The following is an 18,860-nucleotide window of genomic DNA, read 5'->3' on the forward strand; positions in this document are numbered from 1 at the left end:
GTTAATTGTGAAATGCTGCATTAGCTCTCATTATCTCATTAGACAACAGTATAATAAAAAATATAAGTGATATACACACATAATTGAAATAATTACCTAAGTTTAGTCCACTTGTGAGCTCCATTTGTCATTGTGAATCCTCCAGTTTCAAGCTGTTGGACATGCATAGCCAAAACATGGGCTGATGGAATTGTTGGAAGCGTTTTGAATCTGTCTCCTTCCATCAGACATAAGCTGTCACTTTTTAAAAACACCTAGTTAAAAAATACACACAGATTAATCTTGCATTAAGTCTTGGGGAAGGTTTTTACAAGTTCTCCATGTATTTAACACCATCTATTTATTTGTCATGAATATTAACTTTTAGCACTGAAGCTGAAGACAACACTATGGATTCATCTGACAGCAAACTTTTTAAAGTACACAAATAAGACATTTCATACATAATTTCAGTTGGTCCAAATCACAGGCAAAACTGCATTTTAAAACCTTACTGTATGTTTCAAAATTGTATAGATCAATGAAAGAATGCCTATAATAAAATAGGCATTTAAGATTTTTCAGAACACATTACAGCTGCAAAGCTTCTGCAGAAATCTTCTAATGCAATGTAGCACATCTAAAGTTTTAGCTTGCTTTTGTAATTTTGATTTGTCACACAGGACACATGTTGAAGAAATACTAACATTAAAACCCATGTAAACTCTTGGATTAGGAGTAAAAAGTCTTCAATCAAATTAAACTCATAATTAAAAGTAACAATTGTGGTTTTCATCCTGCAGAGACATCCATTTAAGCAGATCTTGCACCTTCTCTAACCCTGAAGATGTAATTTTGCATTAAGTATTTTATACTTACCTCAACAGCCTTGAGTTCCTCCATTATCTCAGCTACTTTTGCAGGTAGAATTTTCCAGGCCTTACAATAAAACAGAATATATTTTTTTCATATTAATGTCTATATTGGAACAAGATTCTATCAAGCAAAATGGTTAGAGAACAGAGTCCCAGCTTACCGGCAACTGTCGTACAATAAGATTTTCCAAGCCTGCTAGGATTTGCATTGCAGTAGCAAAATTTCTTTGTTCATAGCAGCATTTTGCTATAAGAAGAAATTTTGATAACAAGCTCACCTGCCTCTGAAAACAAAATTAAGATTTATATACATACATATATATACATAGTAAATCTACACAATAAAATTAAATGAGAAGGGAGAAGAGGTATTTCCTTTCTCAATTTGTTATCAAAATTGCTGACTGTAGTAACATCTCCCTTCACACAGTTTTTCCCTTCCTGTCACTCAGGTGTCCTTGATAAAAGTTTGACCCCTATTCCCCTCAGACAATTAATTTCTTACGTTCTGTTAGGTTTTGACACCTGCTACTAAAAAGCATCCAAGATCCTCCTTGTGACAAAAAACCAAATTGTTAACTGCCCACCCACAGGTGTATTTCAGAATCTTACAGGTTTGCTACACAGGAAGTCACAGATAATGACAAATAAATAACTGTTTTGTAGTTCATAGCTCAATAAACAATGACAAACCTTAGTTGTGTGACATGTTACAATTTCTGCAGCAACCCAGGTGCTGATACTGTCTGCATTTTTTAATAATTGCAGAAGGTACTGGTCTTGTATGCACTTCGACAGAAATAGATTACAGACTTTAAGTGAAACTGTCTCTGCAGAAACTGCCCTGAGGAAAATACAGAAAAAAAAAAAGGCAAAAATAATTCTGGCTGATACTGGATTTTTAAAGAAAACCTTGATCAGGAAGATGTCAACTTCTAACCATTTAAAATAATTTTGCATTGCTTGCTATCTTGATTTTATAGCTCATGATGTAAATAGCGAGCCATGTTACATTTTCTTCCTTATAATTACATGGTAGGTATATCTGATAGAAAATAAGAATATACAGGATACATTTCTGTACACAGGAACACTTTCACCGCTCATTAATGCATAATAAAACCCCAGCCAATCTGACACAAAATAACAGCCAGAAACCCAAACTCAACAACTGCAGCCACATGAGAAATTGAGCCTGATATCAAGTGGCACCACACACGTCATTTCCCATGACTGAACTCTAAAATCTATATAAACCAGGTGATCTAGCCTTGGCCATTGAGCAACCTGTGAAAAATTAGTTGCTTTAGATCTTCATTCCCTATCCTTAGAAGCAAAAATCTACCATAGGTAGTTCAGTTATCAACTACTAATTGGAAGTTAATTGAATCCACTGAGTATTTAAGAAGTAGACCATCATAAAAATAATTAGGTCTATGTGGTTGGATGAAAACATTAATTACTGATGAGCAAATAATTTAAATAGGTTGGTAACCACTCTAGTAGCTGTAAGAAAATTCTGTGTATCTCTGAAAACCAAAAATTCACCTCCCTAACAAACAGCAGGAATGTTATACAGAGAAGCTGTGGAGTCTCTTCTGCACACAACCCTGGGCAACCTGGTCCAGCTGACCTTGCTTTCAGCAGGGTGGTTGGACTATAGATCTTGAGAGATTCCTTCCAACCTCAGCTATTCTGTAAGACTGTAAATGTCTTGAGATTTTATATACATACACACATTCCTGACCAAGGATCTACTTCAGAATCCATGACACTTTTTCTCTACCAAAAATGAAACCTTTCAAGCAACCCCTGATCAAGTTCTTAGAAATATTTTGGCCTGAACTCCAGATTTCAAAGAAATCACCTGGCAAATGTGGCCTTCCACACACATGCTTGTGCATAGGTACGTACCCATATCCACATATGAAATCTCCTGAAATTAAATAATCCATATAAACAGGCTACCTAGTATGTAAAATAATGCTAAGTATTTAAATTGTTTCTCTGTTTCTGGCTGTATTAAAAGTGTAACACTCTAAGTTATTGTGCATCAGATTTGGAAGGCAGTTAAAACAAGCAACTTACTTTGGCACAGCAACACATTTGTCTTTAACACCAAGCGCTCTGGAATTAAGGAAGTGTACTGGATGACATTTATTAAATACTTCCTAAAAAAAAAAAAAAAGCAAGATATATCTGCTGTTAGTTCTTTTAAAATGCCTGGGGACAAAAATGACAGAGTATGTCCTCCTCCCATCCCACCTGCATGAATTATGAGATGGATCACAGCCTAAGAATAGCATTAAATATTCTAAATTTCACTGTAGAGATTTCCAGAGGAAAGGTTGAATTCAACTTCTTATAAAATAGTATGAAATAAGCTTGAAACAAGATTGGGAAATGGTAAAGAAAGAAGGGAAAGAGTGAGAAAATAGATATTATTTGTACTTCCAAATAAACCTAGACCTTTGTACCTGTTGCAGCAGTGTCAGCTGCCAACAAAGCTGTTGGGCACTGCACTCAATCAAGAGAACTGGTCCCACTTCATCGGCTCTAGCTAAGGAGACTGAGGATTCTGCAGTGAAACTGCTACAGCAGGGCTTTGGCAAAACTGCTGACCCTGAGTGCAGCCACTCTCTCTGATGTTGTGCAACTGGTCCCACACCTTTGGACAGTTTCCAGTAGAAGTTCTGTAGGAAAAAAACAGTAAGGTTACAACTTCTCTAAAGCAAACACTAAATCTCCTCTTTATGTAAATTTCTTGAAAGTGCTGTTAAGAGAAACACCTTTGTGCATGCAAAACTCTTCAGCTAATCTTCAAGGTTAGCCCACAACATATTGGTTTACTCAACACTGCTATTTTAAGCTAATACAATATGTACAGTGGATGAGGCTAAGCAGGAGGCTGCCAGATCTCAATCAATAATCAGTATTTAAAACAAACCTCTGTGTATTCAAGCTTGCTGTCATAAAATCTTTTACTTCTCCTTTTTGCTTAGAATCAAACATCCTTTTCCAAGAAGTACTTGGTTTTTCATTCTTTTCTATTCTTCCATTTTCCATTATCATTATTGTGCAGTGACAATAAAAAAGTCCATATTCCTCTATTCTGTTTGTCCTTTTTTTGGCTGAATCCCCAATATAACCATGGAATTGTGCACCTTTATCATGAGGCTGATGTTTAATTCAACTTGCACATTATTAATACACTTGACTTCCACATGTTATTTTGTCACTCTGTAAAGAGATCTGGTTTGGGAAAAGCCTGCAGTAGTCCTGGTTTCTGGGGCTGTAGAGCACAATAAAATTGTAAATACAGATAGAAGTTCAGACCAGTTCTTGCTACAAGCATTGAAATTCTAGCAGGGAACCTCGTAGCTCCTGCTGTTTTCTTGTATTTATAGTTTACAAAGATGCCCAATAAAAAACATTAATGGCTGACAAAGAGGCAAAGGTTTCCTAATAACTTTGAGTCACATGCTAGTGTCAAGAATGAAGATCTCTATTCTCAAAATTTTGATTGTCTGATCTGTGATTGCTGAAACAGCTGTCAGGAGTTAAAACTTAAGATTATTGTCATGGTTACAGAACTGTCTGGAACTTAGATACTTTCAAAAGAAAATTTAAAATGCAGGTACATATTTCTTACTAAGTAGGTCTGGACTGTTAAGTTGGACACTTCTGTTTTTGTCAGAACATAATATATGCAAATGTGCTCCATACACTAAAGTCTTAAGAAAAAACACACCTTTCTGGAAACATCTTCTGAGAGCTTTTTACACAGGGAATGTAATGTTTTCCTGCCCTCCTCACTTTCCTCTTCACATTTGTCCACACCAGAGGAAAGACCAGCACTGCCACTTTTCCTGGCAGAGGCGTCCTCGAGCAGTGACAACAAACGCTCCCCGTAGCCATTTAATGAAGCAACCTGGGAATGCAAAACAGGTTAAGAGAACACCAATTGCCCAGAAATTATAAGAAAATTACAATAGAGTTGTAAGATTTTTACCAGTTGAAAAAAACAGACATACTAAACATAGCTGTCAAATATAGCATTATTTTTATTTTATTTACTTTAATTGTACTTAGGGGAGCTTTTTTTGTAATAAAAAATGTTACATATCCCATAACTTAAAAGTAATTAGTTTGTCTTTTGTCTTTTTTTTAAAGGGTGTACTGAAATTCTGAATTACCTTGGAAGAAATAAATTCTTTTAGGGTACCCAGAAGATCAGTATTTGTTGCAAAATCTACACTGTAACAGTCTTCAATCCATGCCTGCAGGATGTAGAAACTGCGGTTACATATTTTGGTAAGGGATGTGGAAGGATCCAGGCTTGCACTGGTGAGAAGAAAAAGAAACTTATTATGCCAAAATTGATAACTAAATCCTATGTAAAAATGAATGTTGACAAAACCCACAAGTTTTATTTGGTATTTAATGTAGTATCTTAAATTCCTAAATTTCATGTCTCTAGAGTCGATGGCTCTATGGAAACAAAGCTGAGGTTGTAATTACTACCCATTAGTGGAAAATTGTAACAGTGAAAAGCAGAAATGAGAAGTAAGCACATTGTCAGATGCAGCTCTTTCTCTCATTTTGCTCTCACTCATTAAGAGTCTTACAAAAACAAACTTAAAATTCATTTAAATTAAGTAACACTTTTGAGAAACAGCTATTTGTTATTAGGGGAAACTCAACTGTACTTTCCTAATGTTTTTCATGGGAATTTACTATACCTGGATAAAGTGCTGCTGATTCTATCAAGAAGAAACTTCAAAAATTCTTCTTGTGTGCAGAAATAGCGGAATGTGTAAAGAAACTGCTGCACATAACCTTCTAAAAAGGCATTTCTGTAAAGCACAAGAAAAACTTCAGACAAGCCAGAACACATTTTCAACTTGCATTCGAGTACAGCAACAGCAAAAAAAATCCTCAAAATATCAAGAATAGGCATTTTAAATTCTCAAGCTCTTCATAAAACCTTGGTTCTTTTTAAAATTATTTTTACACATCAAGTAGTGTGATTGCCAACCCTGAAAGCATAATGTGTTTTATAAAGAGTTTCTCTACTTTCAATTTTGTGAATGATCACAAATTTATATTATTAAGGAAAGTTGCAATCTAAATAGTATGGAAGAACATATTACATTTTCTTTTTTTTTCCTATCATCTAACTGGATGCTGCTTTGAAACATTTTCATTATCATAACAGCATAAGAAGTAGATACATTAAGCAAAAAAATATTCCCTGTAGCTCTAATTAGAGGAGTGGTTACTTTATGAACAGAATACACTTATTATACACACATTAAAAATGAGGGCATTTTATTTTTTTATATACACACACTCTCAAGGTCTTAACACAGGTTAATTGTCTTTTCCCCCTATTGGCTTACAGCTAACCATGAAAGCTTGGGCTTGATGAACGTGGAAAGTCCAATTCTAAAACATTTTCTTCACTTTGTGCAAAATATTAACTACCAGGAAAAGCAGCACTCAGTGTAAGTAACTGGGTCTCAGAGTCAGGATGGAGTGGGAGAAGCAGCTGGGAGGAAGCTGCTCCCTCTGCAGCTCTACAGTGGCACAAGTCTGATGGAGCCTCTGGCAATTTCCATCCTGCACACTGTTACAGCTGAGGTGCCTTCAAACAACACTGCCCTCACTGGAGCTGAAGGACACCTCTGTCCCCATTTAAACCTTGAGATAAGCCTGCCTCTTGATCGGTGCCAAGGACTGATTATTGGGGCAATAATCTGTAGAAACAAACCTAAACATTTTGATATACAGACCTTATTAATAAGAATGATGAAATTATATGATTATATGAAGAATTGTACTGCTGGCAGTAACATAAAGCCTTGACTCCATGGCAACTAACAGAGCAAACCTCAAATAAGTAAAAGATAAAAAAGTTTAAAGTTGGTAGTTTTTTACTTATTATCAAATATGTTTAATGAAAGCCAGATGATCTTTTCACATTTTCATCTCCATCTCTGTAAATGAGTGTTCACAGAAATAACAAAAACTTGGTAGAAGAGAGGAGAATTTATTAAATGTTGAGTAACTACGATTTATCACAGAGACAAGTTTTTTAGCAACTGGTTTAGCAACTATGCTTCAACCCACTCCCAATTTATGTGTAAAATATACTATACCTAGAATATAAATAAGCCATTAAACCAAGGGGTGTACCAGCTTGCAGAACTCTCCCTCCATTTTGATTGTTACACTGGTGTTTCTCTGTGGTGTAGTAAAGGAGCAATGATGATTCATCCACAGGTGCCATGTCCATGGTGTCAGCTTTCCCACTGTGAATGACTGTAGGCAGCACATAGGATTCCACACCCCACTGCTCTGCATACATCATCTGCTCAAAGAAGCAAGGCCATGATAAAACAAGAAATTAAAGAGGAAAATTCACACAAATGCAACCAATTTAAAGACAAATTGCATTTCACACAATTGATTTTTTTTTTCCTTTTTAAATAATACTAGTAGAAATTACATTTAATATTTCTTTTGGATCTTACTTAATTTGGCAGTTGGACACAAACCATTTCACATTTCATATAATGATCTGAACAGCCAGTTACACTGATGCAGTAATGAAATGACAAATGAAGCACAAATGAAATAAAATGTGACTTGCCTGTACATATTTCTTTACCAGTTCAAGAAACTGCACTTTTGATTTCATCTCTTGTAGCTGTCCTCTCAGTTTGGGCAACATAGATTTAGTTTCAGGACCTTTAGATTTAAAATACATGGCATAAGAACATCAATGATTCAGATTTACAGAACAGGTCCTTAAAAGTACCATGCAGCCATTTTATTACTGGCAAGTTGCTATCATCTTACCTTTGCTTCTTCTTTCTTTCTGCAATAGTTTCTGGTAAAACTTTATGGTCTTTCTGTAATTTTTTGTCTCAATCATTAGCAATTGTTCTAGTTCCTATTTAAAAAGAAATAGGATTCTGATCAGAATTGTAAGTGGAAGGTGGTCCTAGTAAGAAAGTAAAGTTTTAGAAGAGAATTATTTAGTATGAAGAAAAAAGAACATCTTAACAGACAGGAATGTAATATTAACAATGAAAAACTACCTTTCACAACTGTGAAACTCTGTGTTTACAGGCACGATACAGCAGCAGTTACCTGTTCCCAGAAAAACATTAGTGATGTCACAGTTCTACAACTTAAGAACTGGAGCAGGTTTGTGTATGATGAGACAGTGAGGAAGTTTGTCTGAATCTGTTCACATAAATATGCCTTTAGTTATAATTGCACCTATCTGGTTGTTTTCAAGAGCATTTTTAAAACTTACAATCAGAAGTCATCCAGAATTAAAATTTATATGTCCTGAATTTAGTGCAGGCCCCAGAAACACTTTAAACAGCTGACATATATTTGCAGTAAGAACTGAAAGTCTGACTGAAATCAGTGGCTTCCAAACAAGTATAATTACATGCTATTATACAACCAGGTCAGAAGGCAGATGAGAGCTGCTCTAGAAATAAAGGACATACAAAATTCAAAGTTCAGCTTTCATATTTTCTATTTATGTATTTCACAAAATTGAAAAAAATAAACTAAATTTCTATAGAATTACTTAATCTAAGCAATGAATAGAAATGAAAGTATATCAGGCCCCTCAAAATATATAAATCTTGAAGTAAACATTTACATTTATAATTGTTTGTATATCAAAGTTTTCATCACTTTACCAGCCAATAAAAATGGGCCATCCACTTTGGATTCAGCTTCTGATTTATTATGAAACAACAAACATGATGTAGGTTGTGCTTTATAAAAGTGGTGACTTTTGCACTTGGGTCCTAAGTTAACTACCAGTGACCCAGTTACATGAAACAGCATTTTAAATGCAGTAAATTCACAGAATGCAGCAGACAACTCCCACAAGCAGAGTGATCAGAAAACACACAGCTCAGAGCTAATATATCAAACAACAGATTGGTAAATAGGTTAGCTTTAATGGGATGGACTTGCTAGAAATTAATTTGAGCTTAAGAAAAACCTGTCACTGTTTTTCAGAAAAGCTCTAAAGGTTTAACAACATAGTTCATTAGCATAGAGTCATAAAAGCCCCCTGGATTTTTAAAAGGTGTACTCCTACAGAGGCATTACATAGAGAACAGGGAAAGCACTGGAAAGCTATTATCCAGATTCTAATTGGAAGCTGCTTGCTTTTACATCAAGGTCTGCTTTTACTTCATCAATTAAAGCAAAATAAAGGTGATTAAGAGCCTCTAAACAGAATGGAAATCAGAAGGAGTGACCATTTGGAATCTGGTGGACAAAGTGGTTTGTCCACTAAAAAATCTGGGGTGAGTAGCAATGAAGTCAGAAGTAAACTCCCTGTGTATTCCACAATGTTTTCCAATTCAGATAGGTCTAAAGTATAAAAATTTTTGATGAAGCTCTATTCCTGTGATGTGCTCCAGTCAGTCATTTTTAGCTCTTTTCTACAATATCACCACCATGGGGTTGGTGCAAAGGGCACACAGTGCTTTTCCAGTCAACTTTAAGAACAGACAATGGGTTGTAGATTGGAGATTGCACTTTTGTGTCACCGTGCTTTAATTTGGATTATTACACCTCTGCTGATGTTTATCGCCAAGACATGAAAAACCTTGAGGATTTTAAACTGCTTAAGAGTCAATATTTAAAAGAAGAAATTATGTTTTGACTCACTATAACTGAACAAATTTTATCACACTTTTAACCACCAAGATGTATCTTAATGATTTAAAATCAATGTACTCACCACTTTTTTAGCATCTATATTTTGTGACTCACTTGGTTTCTGCTTTCCAAGGTTTTTCAAGTAACTATGAACTTCTGAATCAAAACATTCAGCTCCATAAAATGCACTGCTCCAACCAGGACTGCAGCCACAAAAGTCAGGTAGATTGGGAGATGTCAGGTAGCTGTTTCCAGCTATCTTTATCATGGCTTGTTCCTCTGAATTTGTACTTTCTTCTGCAAAGCCTGGAGCACAGCCATTGCTTTGCAAATATTGTTGCTCTTTCGCTATGGGGATTGTACTCTGCAGAGTCAATTCTTTTTTGATATTACCCAAAGGTGACTCATCAAAATCCATGTCAACTAATGATGTTTTTATCACTGGCTCAGCCTTCACATCGAAGTTTACTTCCCCTTTTCCTAAAGAAGGTGTGTGGGGCAAAAGAAATAATGGTCATGTGCTATAATGCTCTGTTGAACTTAAATATGGCACATACAAAACATGATTATGAGACTACCAATGTGCTCTACCAGTAGGTTTAGATTCTTATTGTGACTTTTTTTTCCCCTCAACTACACATTGTAAAATGATAAAGGTTAAAAACATTTCAAAACTATCAAGCAATAGTTAAACAATACATTTCTGAAAAGTACAAAATATTTTCCATGCATATGCAACAAGCATTTAAACAACACATAGAAACTTTAAATTGGAAGTTCAACATGTCAGACCTAAGCACACATTAGTAAAATGCTTAGCTTTTGAGTTTTTTCCATCCATAAGTCTTGAAGTTTTTATTCCATACAGAGAGGGCAAGAATACTTGATATAGCCAACAGATGTTAAACTTTCTACTCCTACAGGACTCAATCCCTTGAGTTATGATGGGACTTTTTTGCAGTTACAACAACTATCAACCCTCAGGGACTGAGGTGACAGTCAAAGGTTGGTACAATGCTGACAGGAGCATTAATACCTGCCAGAAGTCTCCCTTTTCACTTGAGCAATGCTCCAGGGCTTAGATATGCCACCTTGGAGTCAAACAAATCTAAATTCCTGGTGCAAAGAAATCACACACTCCACAGTAAAGTCTAGCTCTACATCTGCAATAATTCTGAGCCAAAATGGAAAACTGTAATATTGAATAACAGCAGCCAAGTGTAAAACTACAAATTTATGTTTTGCTATAAAAATAAACAATGTAAGTGTATAAAGCCCTTCTGTAAAGCACACACATTTTCAATTTGCTCAAAACAGAGAAGTAACAAAGTTTAAATGCTGAAATTTGGATGAACTATCTTGGAAAAAACCTCACACTGGTAAAACAGCACCCAAATAGAAGCTGTCCATCAATGCACCAAGCCTAGAAAGGGTAATGGTTTTGTTATAATATTAGGATTTACCAGTCCCAGCTCAGTTTTGAGTTCAGTTACTGAAAGATATTTTGTAAACTTTCAATCACAAAGTGTGTCAGAAGAAATGTAAAACTCAAACTGAGTAAGTATAAATAAACAATCCACTAATATAGTAGACACTAGATGATCTACCCAAACACAAGAAAACCACATACAACAGCTATCATCTTTAGGGTTGTCAACAGAGACATCCGTTTAAATAAAAGTAAGTAAAAGTAAATGACATCCCACAAAATAACACTGGGTCATATATAAGCTTCCTATAAAAGCCATTTATGTCCTTAAGGCATTGATAATGTTCAGTTTCAGTGAAAATGTCTATAATTGTTAAGGAGAGTGCTTTCCTGAAGACACAGGCAAAGTGTCTCAAAGCTTCTGTCATTGATATATTCTCAGCACACACAAAGATCTCGAAACATGAAGTCCCTTCTCACCCTGTGTCTGATCACTGCTTGCCAGAAAGCTTTCAGATTTCTTCACATCTTGGAATATATTGTTGCATTTTGCTTCATCTGCCTCAGTTTTGCTGAAAATACAAGACTAGGAAAAATTAGTATTTCCTATACTTTTATATTTACATCAGTAAAATGAGATCTTAAAAGTGACTCTATCATGCACATAAAGGGCTTCATAGCATTTATCTAATTCCTAAAGTTTTCATGTTCAGCTTCAGTTGTTATTCTGTGAGAAAAAAATATTCAAATGGCTATTCAAGCACAATAAGATAGAGATTTTCCTGTGCAGCATTTGGCAAAATTCTAACAGAAGTATCAGAGCACACACAACCAGAAGGCATAACTCCAGCCATGGCTATAGACTGCAAGTTACTGTAGTGGCCTTTTCACTCAGGATTCATCCTCTGGATAAAACTGACTCTAAGTCACCCCTAGTCAGAATCATAATCTTAAATCAAAGAAGCTAACACTGAAAAACTGCTACAGCCTTTGTCAAACTAATGTTAAGTAAGCAGTGTCTGAAGAATATTTTAAGACAGGCCTTGCATGTGATGTGAAAGCTAGACCTGTATTTTTCTCTGGATAACAAATTATGATCTCTCACTGTCAAAAACTACTTTGTAACAAAAAGTTCATATACAGGATAACCCTTCATTCATCTTTGTGATTCCGCTGCAGCAGCTCAAGCTTCTCCTACCCTATCATTTAGGGAACCAAGGGCCTAACTTCCAACCAATTGTCAGTATCTCCTTAGAAATTCCAACCCAAATGGGAAACAGACCAGCATACCAAGGTTGGGTATTTGGAGGTCATAATCTATCATCTCTGAAAATTCCTGTAAGGATTATACACACCTTTCAACACTGAAGTTTTTCTAAACTGTATTTACTAAGCTTCTTTGCCAAAACTTCAAATTTGTAGTTCCAAAAACCCCCAAATTAACTTTGACATAAATTGATTACTTTTTTTAACAGTCTTCAGCAAGAAGCTCTTATAAAAGTGTGCTACATTTGGAGGCTGCAGTAAAACAAGAATCTTAAAATTATTTTTCATGTGGATACATATGTCATTGAAGATTAAATAAGAAAAGTGAGAAATAAATTTAGCTGGTTTTTGTCACTTAACAGGCTACTTACAAAACAGTGCCAGGAGGAACACTCAGTCAAATTAAGCCAGCTAAGCAAAATATTTCTAGCAAAGCTAAATTAATTTCATTTTCTTGGGTGTGATTAGAATGATATATAAAGAACTTTATATATATTCTATTATATGATATATAGAGAACTAATATCAAACAGAATAAGCAAAGTGAACAGGAGGAACAATATACTTCTGATTAAACAATCTCTTAACAAGACTATGAAGTTCTCCATCAATGGTTGCAACCAATATTGACCAGAATTTGGTTTCCATTATTCAGCTCTCCTAAGATGGAGCTAGACAAGTGTAGTAGAAAATATTTTTGACTGAACCCTTAAGCACTACTTGCATGGAAAAAACTTTGAAAAACCTCCAAGTGTGAAATTAACAGTTTACAGGAAACAAATACAAATACCTGAAGAGAAAACATATATTCTCTCCTGCTTTTATGAAGTAGGGATAAAAGCATTAAACTGTAAGAATGAAAAAGTTGAAAAACATGTACCATAAATGTGAAGGTCTTCCTCCATTTACTGCCTGATAGAGATTCTCCAGTAATTTTTCATCCCAGTAGAGGTCACAAAATTTCTCACAAATTCTATCAGAGAACATATCAAACTTTATTTCCTTTAAGTTTAAAATGAAGTTACCTTGTTTAAAATAAAAGAAACAGAAACAAACAAAAGAGGGAGAAAAAGAATTAATAGGAATATTCTTACAAATCAATGATAATAATATACAGAAGAAAATGCACATACCCATATCAAAAACTTCTGTTCCATTCTCTAAGTAACCATCAAATGCAAACTCCTCTTGTATAAGATGAATCACTTCCTGTAATAAAGTGTCACTTGGTGTGCTCTGATGGGGCAGGGCTTTATCATCAAAGAAATTATAACTGTCTTTATCCACAGAAGTACATGGTGTGGGTTCTTGTTCAGTGAAAATACTGTCTGTGCTGGTAGCACACTCAGTTTCTTGGCAGCTGGTTTGAATAACTGAGCTACTTTCATCAAACTGGTTCTCTGTATTAGTAGTCTCATGACTTTGCACACTGCAAAGGGAGGCATCATTTTCTGCTTGCATGCTCATTTTATAACTTGCAATAGTATTTGAAAGTAGCACTGGCAAACTGTGATAGCAATCATAAGCAATCCTTGAGCGAAGAGGCTTATTTGGTATTTGCTCTGATACGGCCAAATGTACTGGTACAAATGTCAGAACTCTTTTCTCTGAGTTCTGTTTGAGAATGATGTTATTTATATGAAGAAAATTAGGAGATGTAGGACAAGCTGAAGAGCTGGAGGGATTGTCAGATAAAATACTCTTCTCTTGTAGAATATGTGAGGAATCAGATGCTGATGGTACCCTAACTGTAGAAGTGAATGTACTGCCTGAGTTTTGCTCTTCTGAAGACATCTGGAATGAGTGGCTTGGAGCTTGTAAATCACACTCAGGTGTTTCAGGTACAGTTTCAACAACACCTGTATCATCAATACCACAGCTTTTGGAGTTCTCTATATATCCTGATTTGTTGTGGCTCATATGCTTTTCTTTTCTTGTCTCTTTCTTGCATTGGTCAGGAACTGGTGTGTGAACCTCTCTGAAAAAAAAAACCCAAGAGTTTTTTTAAGGAAAATTCAAATGGGTTTAACAATGAAATTTAAGCTTTAACTTATTCTGCTTTAAGATATACTAACTTTGTTATATTTGCATCTTGTTGCAAAATAATAGGCTTAAAGTGAGTTGCAGGAGAGGTGAATGCAACAGGTAATGTTGCTTTCTCACAATTTAGTGAAATCTGGCATGGTACTGGTCCTTTAACTGCTACAAGTTTACTGTCACTGGTACAAGGCACAAACCCTAAAAGCAAAAAGAAAGATGATCAATATGTAAAATATAAATGCAAAGTAAGTAACAATCAATTCAGAAAAACAACTGCATATTGAACTGAGAAAATGTTACGTGGAGAACTGAACTGGAGAATACTAAACCAGAGTAAACGTGCCAGAGCCTGACTGCTCACCTAGACTTGACGTTGAAGGATCCATTTCATGTTTTTCATTTTTAAATTCAAAAGCAACGTGATCTTGAGACAAAACTTCTTCCTCAACAGCCTAAAAATAAACATTGAAGCCCAAACTGGTGTTATTAGCATTTTCTTTGCTCAAATTCTGCTCAGCATATTACTTAAAAACACCCCAATCCTCATATACATCTAGAATATTACAAAGCAATAACCTAGCCATGCCAAGGAGAGGAACTAAAATAATTACATACAGAAGTCTAAGGACTCGTAGAACTGTTTAGAAATCATAATTTGGTGTTTTAAACCAGAACCTTAAGGTAATCAAAGTTTTGAACAAACTCAGTTCCATGGATTGATTGAATCCTGTGTGCATTATACACACACATTTGAAACACAAACAGAACCCAACAATTACATATTAATTTCTTCTGTGGGGTGGTAAATAAAAAGAGAGATTATGAAATTAATTACTTGTCCTTCACCCATACAGATTGTGGAGTCAGAGCATCACAATTTGTGGAGTGATCACTCCAACAGCAAGAACTAGGAAAAAGTAATACTTACAGACTACTTGAAAATACATTAAGAAAACCCAAAACAACAACAAAAAAAAATCACACCAACAAAACAAAACTCAAAATCTAGCTACATTTTCAGGCAACAAAATCTTACTGGAATACATTTACAGAATTAATTAAAAAAACATGGAAAATTAAAGAAAGATGGCACTCTTACCTTAAAGATGGGTTTACCCAATGATATCAAAATATTTTTGCTGTTTATACCTTCTTCAAGTAAATAATGATTGCATGTCTAAAAAAAAACGAATTGTAATTTTCAGACAGTAAGTAAGTTTTCAATCAAGTGAGGTACTCTTGGACAAGGACAGTCAAGATAAATAGTCAATTAGAAGCAATCTAAGTTTAGGAAGTCTTATGAACCTTGTCCAAGTCCAAGTACCTTGATAATTTCAATATAAATTAAAACCACACCCCCCAGTGTCCCTAAGGAGGTAACTTTAAAAACAAAACCCAAAATGACTGGTTATGATTTAATTAGATATCAGTCTATTACAACTATTAGGTTATTAATTTGATTCTGAAAATACTAAAATGAGACTTTAGGCACAACTAAATCTAATAACCTTAATTGCAGCAGTTAGAGAAGGTCTTTCTTCAGGGTTTTTTCTTGCCATATCCAGAAGTAGTTTTTTAAATTTTCTTGGCAATACTAGTTTGTGACTCAGTGGAACACTGTATTTTGCAGCCATCCACAGAACTGCAGCAACACCATAAACACAGACCTATTGGTATAAGAGACAAGAAAGATTTAAACAGACTAAAAATAGCCTCCGCTTCAAAAACAATTTCAGCAAATTATCAAAAAATTTCCCCCATTTCCCGCCAAAAAAAAAAAAAAAAGGAAAAAAATAATTACTAGAGCTTTTAAAATACAGATTACATTTGGGTTTTGAGGGTGCTGATGAAAATCCAAGCCTATTTCAAAATCTAGTTGTTGTGCATGTAGGGCCAATAACAGTAGCTATTTTTCTACTGTTGGAACAACAGAAATCTATTGTCTTATTCTTTATCTAGGGAAATTATTCAGAAAAAAAGTATTAAAAAACCATTTTGAAGAATTCCTTTCTCATGTAGAAAGATGGCTGCAAGCTTCAGAGTTCTACCATAAAACCTGGCCAGCTGCAATTTACTTAAAAAAGGTCATGATAATTCAGCAAGTAAGTGGCACAAAGTAATTACAAGCTACCCAGCACAAGCCATATTTTATAGAGAAGATTACACCTGTCAGAAGAATAAGGCACTGAATATTTATTTTAGGAATTATTGTGCTACCTGCAGCTACACCAATTGAAGTTGCCCCAATGAGGGACCTTGAAAAGGACTGGTCTTTACCAGTTTTCTTGCTTTGTTTGAAGAATTACAATTTTCAGAGTCAGATTTAGTCCACTTAATGCTTGGTTTTCATATGTTAGCATGTACTATAAATGCCATTTCAGGAAATTTAAAGCACCACACTTTATGTTGCCTCTGAAAGATATTACAAAGGCTCAGTGCCCTAAGCACAGTAGTAAATAATGTGTTCCCATAAAACTAGGTTTTCTGGCACTCTCTTGAGAAAAGTGAACAGCAATGAACAAAACAAAGCAAGTAAGTTCACTACAAACAAAATAATCTTATGAACAGTTCAATTTGAAGTATTGAACAAAAGGTACTAATAGGTACAAAATGGATAAAGCAGCTCAATCAAAATACAAATAATTTCCTTCACCTTATGTTAAGAACTCCAAGGGTATGCTAAATTTATTTATTCAGCAAAAGCTTGCTATCCAAGCCATCAGATCCTCCAAAGAAAGTTCTTTTTCCTGTTATTGTGACTGGCACTAAGCAGTCTTTGTTCCCATACCATAAATTGAACTGGATGTTCATAACTAGAAAGTTATACAGTCATCACGAAAAAGGAAAAAAAACCCATCAACTTTTTCTATATGTAATGTTGTAGAAAAAAAACAAGGAAACAGATTACTTTAGATATTCTATAGAAAATGAACAAAGCACAAAGACTTTGGGATTATTAATTTCTACTGTCTGGTGAAACTGCTGTATTATATTTCAGGGTTAGTTTAAGCTTCTGAAGCCTTTGAAAAACTTGCACATTGGATCAAAGCAGTTTAAGAAATTTTAGAAAAGATATAAAAATATTTTCTAGTTACAGACAGCTTTACAGAAAATTGAATGGTTTTAGTAGATTTTTATGAACTTTTATTTTCTGATTCATGATTATTATGTCTAATTCCAAAGAACTCATGTGACACAAGGTACATATTAGCTCATCTCTTTTCTTGGTACATAACAAAAAGGTACTGTAAATTCTGTTCCCCTAACTTTTAAGATCACTGTGGTACAGTTTGCAATTCAAAAGTAGTTGCAGTGGAGACACATTCTCCTGCTATTTGACATTTTTATTATCTTTGCTCTAAAAGCTCCTTATGGTTTTTATCTATAGGGAAAAAAGCTCTAAGAAAACCATTTTGGAAAAAGACATCATTCAAAATGTTTCCACAGTAAAAACATACTGGTAATAATATTTTTATTCAGTTTTCTGAATGTGAATGAAGTTTGGGCTTTTGCCCAGACAATCTAAAACACTGATCTTACTGTGACCTTCAGAATGTGAAAACATGACTTCAAATTCTTACTGCTAACAAACTGAAAAAACTAAGTCTTATGGAAAACCATTGAATAACAGATTTTCAGCAGTTACTCCAAGAATTCTGGAAGGCAAAATTACAGAAGCAACTAATTTTATAAGAGATCAATATATTTAAAACATCCCCATGGATAACCAAGAAATATTGGGAGAAATGAGAAATATTAACACAACCTTAGAGGAGTTTAGCTTTCTTCTTCAACTAGCACAGGGATAAAACTGTCCTTTGATAAAATACAAAGTAACCTACCACATTACCTTCTCAGTATCCACATCCTCTTCTTCAATTTCAGGAGCTAAATAAAATACATCACAAGATTCTAAATGAGAAAAGAAATCAGAAACAAAAGGTAAGATGTTTGCTTTCCTCTCCACTTCCCCTGCAAAGCAATGAAAGCTGAGCATGTAATGTCTTATTTTACCTTCAGCTTTTGGAGCAGCGAAGAGGATCCTTCCATGGCAGTCAATCAGCACAGAGTCCAAACATAAGACCACTGCAAAAAAAACCCACAAAAGGGCAAGGCATAATAAGTATCCTTTCTTGTAGCTATTTAGCACTAATAAAAACAAATAATTTTAACAAGGAATTTACGGTGTCAGAAATTACCCTACAATAACTGATGCTTTAAATAACATTCATGCAGCACTGAAGGGTCAAGAAACAAACAAAACAAACAAAAATATAACACATAGATATACTCTAGTCTTCTCACAAAGTACCAATAAAAGATGGTAAATTTATCATAAGAATTTAAGTCTCTCTTCTCCTCCTTCAACTCCACAAAAAAAGGGGGTCATAGTCTGGAGAAAGCTGACACACAAGTGGACAGATCCAAAACTGCTCTAGGGGCAACAGGATATGAAGTCCAGTTTTTCACAAATAGTTATAATCACACTTTCTCAGGGAAGTAATGTTACAAAGGTTGCTATTTGCAAGGCCATGAAATTTTCCATTGTTAAGAAGTAATGGACT

At 34.8% G+C, this 18,860-nt stretch overlaps 1 protein-coding gene across 3 annotated transcripts in view; it reads right to left on the bottom strand.

Moving 5' to 3' along the window:
• Positions 1–18,860, bottom strand: part of KNDC1 (kinase non-catalytic C-lobe domain containing 1) — a 58,055-nt gene that overhangs the window by 2,373 nt on the left and 36,822 nt on the right. The window contains exons 8-29 of one of the 3 annotated variants that reach the window (XM_015633523.3): positions 18,310–18,381; positions 18,146–18,207; positions 15,804–15,962; positions 15,395–15,472; positions 14,657–14,747; positions 14,331–14,493; positions 13,389–14,233; positions 13,136–13,280; positions 11,470–11,561; positions 9,643–10,040; positions 7,719–7,812; positions 7,510–7,607; positions 7,016–7,227; positions 5,597–5,710; positions 5,051–5,198; positions 4,606–4,785; positions 3,332–3,547; positions 2,943–3,025; positions 1,548–1,698; positions 1,016–1,138; positions 859–918; positions 97–254 (exon numbers count right to left, since the gene is read on the bottom strand). In XM_015633523.3, coding sequence (XP_015489009.1) covers positions 97–254; positions 859–918; positions 1,016–1,138; positions 1,548–1,698; positions 2,943–3,025; positions 3,332–3,547; positions 4,606–4,785; positions 5,051–5,198; positions 5,597–5,710; positions 7,016–7,227; positions 7,510–7,607; positions 7,719–7,812; positions 9,643–10,040; positions 11,470–11,561; positions 13,136–13,280; positions 13,389–14,233; positions 14,331–14,493; positions 14,657–14,747; positions 15,395–15,472; positions 15,804–15,962; positions 18,146–18,207; positions 18,310–18,381 — 3,742 coding nt within the window. Of the gene's footprint in view, positions 1–96; positions 255–858; positions 919–1,015; positions 1,139–1,547; positions 1,699–2,942; positions 3,026–3,331; positions 3,548–4,605; positions 4,786–5,050; positions 5,199–5,596; positions 5,711–7,015; positions 7,228–7,509; positions 7,608–7,718; positions 7,813–9,642; positions 10,041–11,469; positions 11,562–13,135; positions 13,281–13,388; positions 14,234–14,330; positions 14,494–14,656; positions 14,748–15,394; positions 15,473–15,803; positions 15,963–18,137; positions 18,208–18,309; positions 18,382–18,860 lie in introns of those variants that run through there. The other 2 variants (XM_033515622.1, XR_004498105.1) reach the window with 2 other exon arrangements.

The sequence above is a fragment of the Parus major genome, chromosome 6 (assembly GCF_001522545.3).
Source record: "Parus major isolate Abel chromosome 6, Parus_major1.1, whole genome shotgun sequence".
Taxonomy (NCBI): domain Eukaryota; kingdom Metazoa; phylum Chordata; class Aves; order Passeriformes; family Paridae; genus Parus; species Parus major.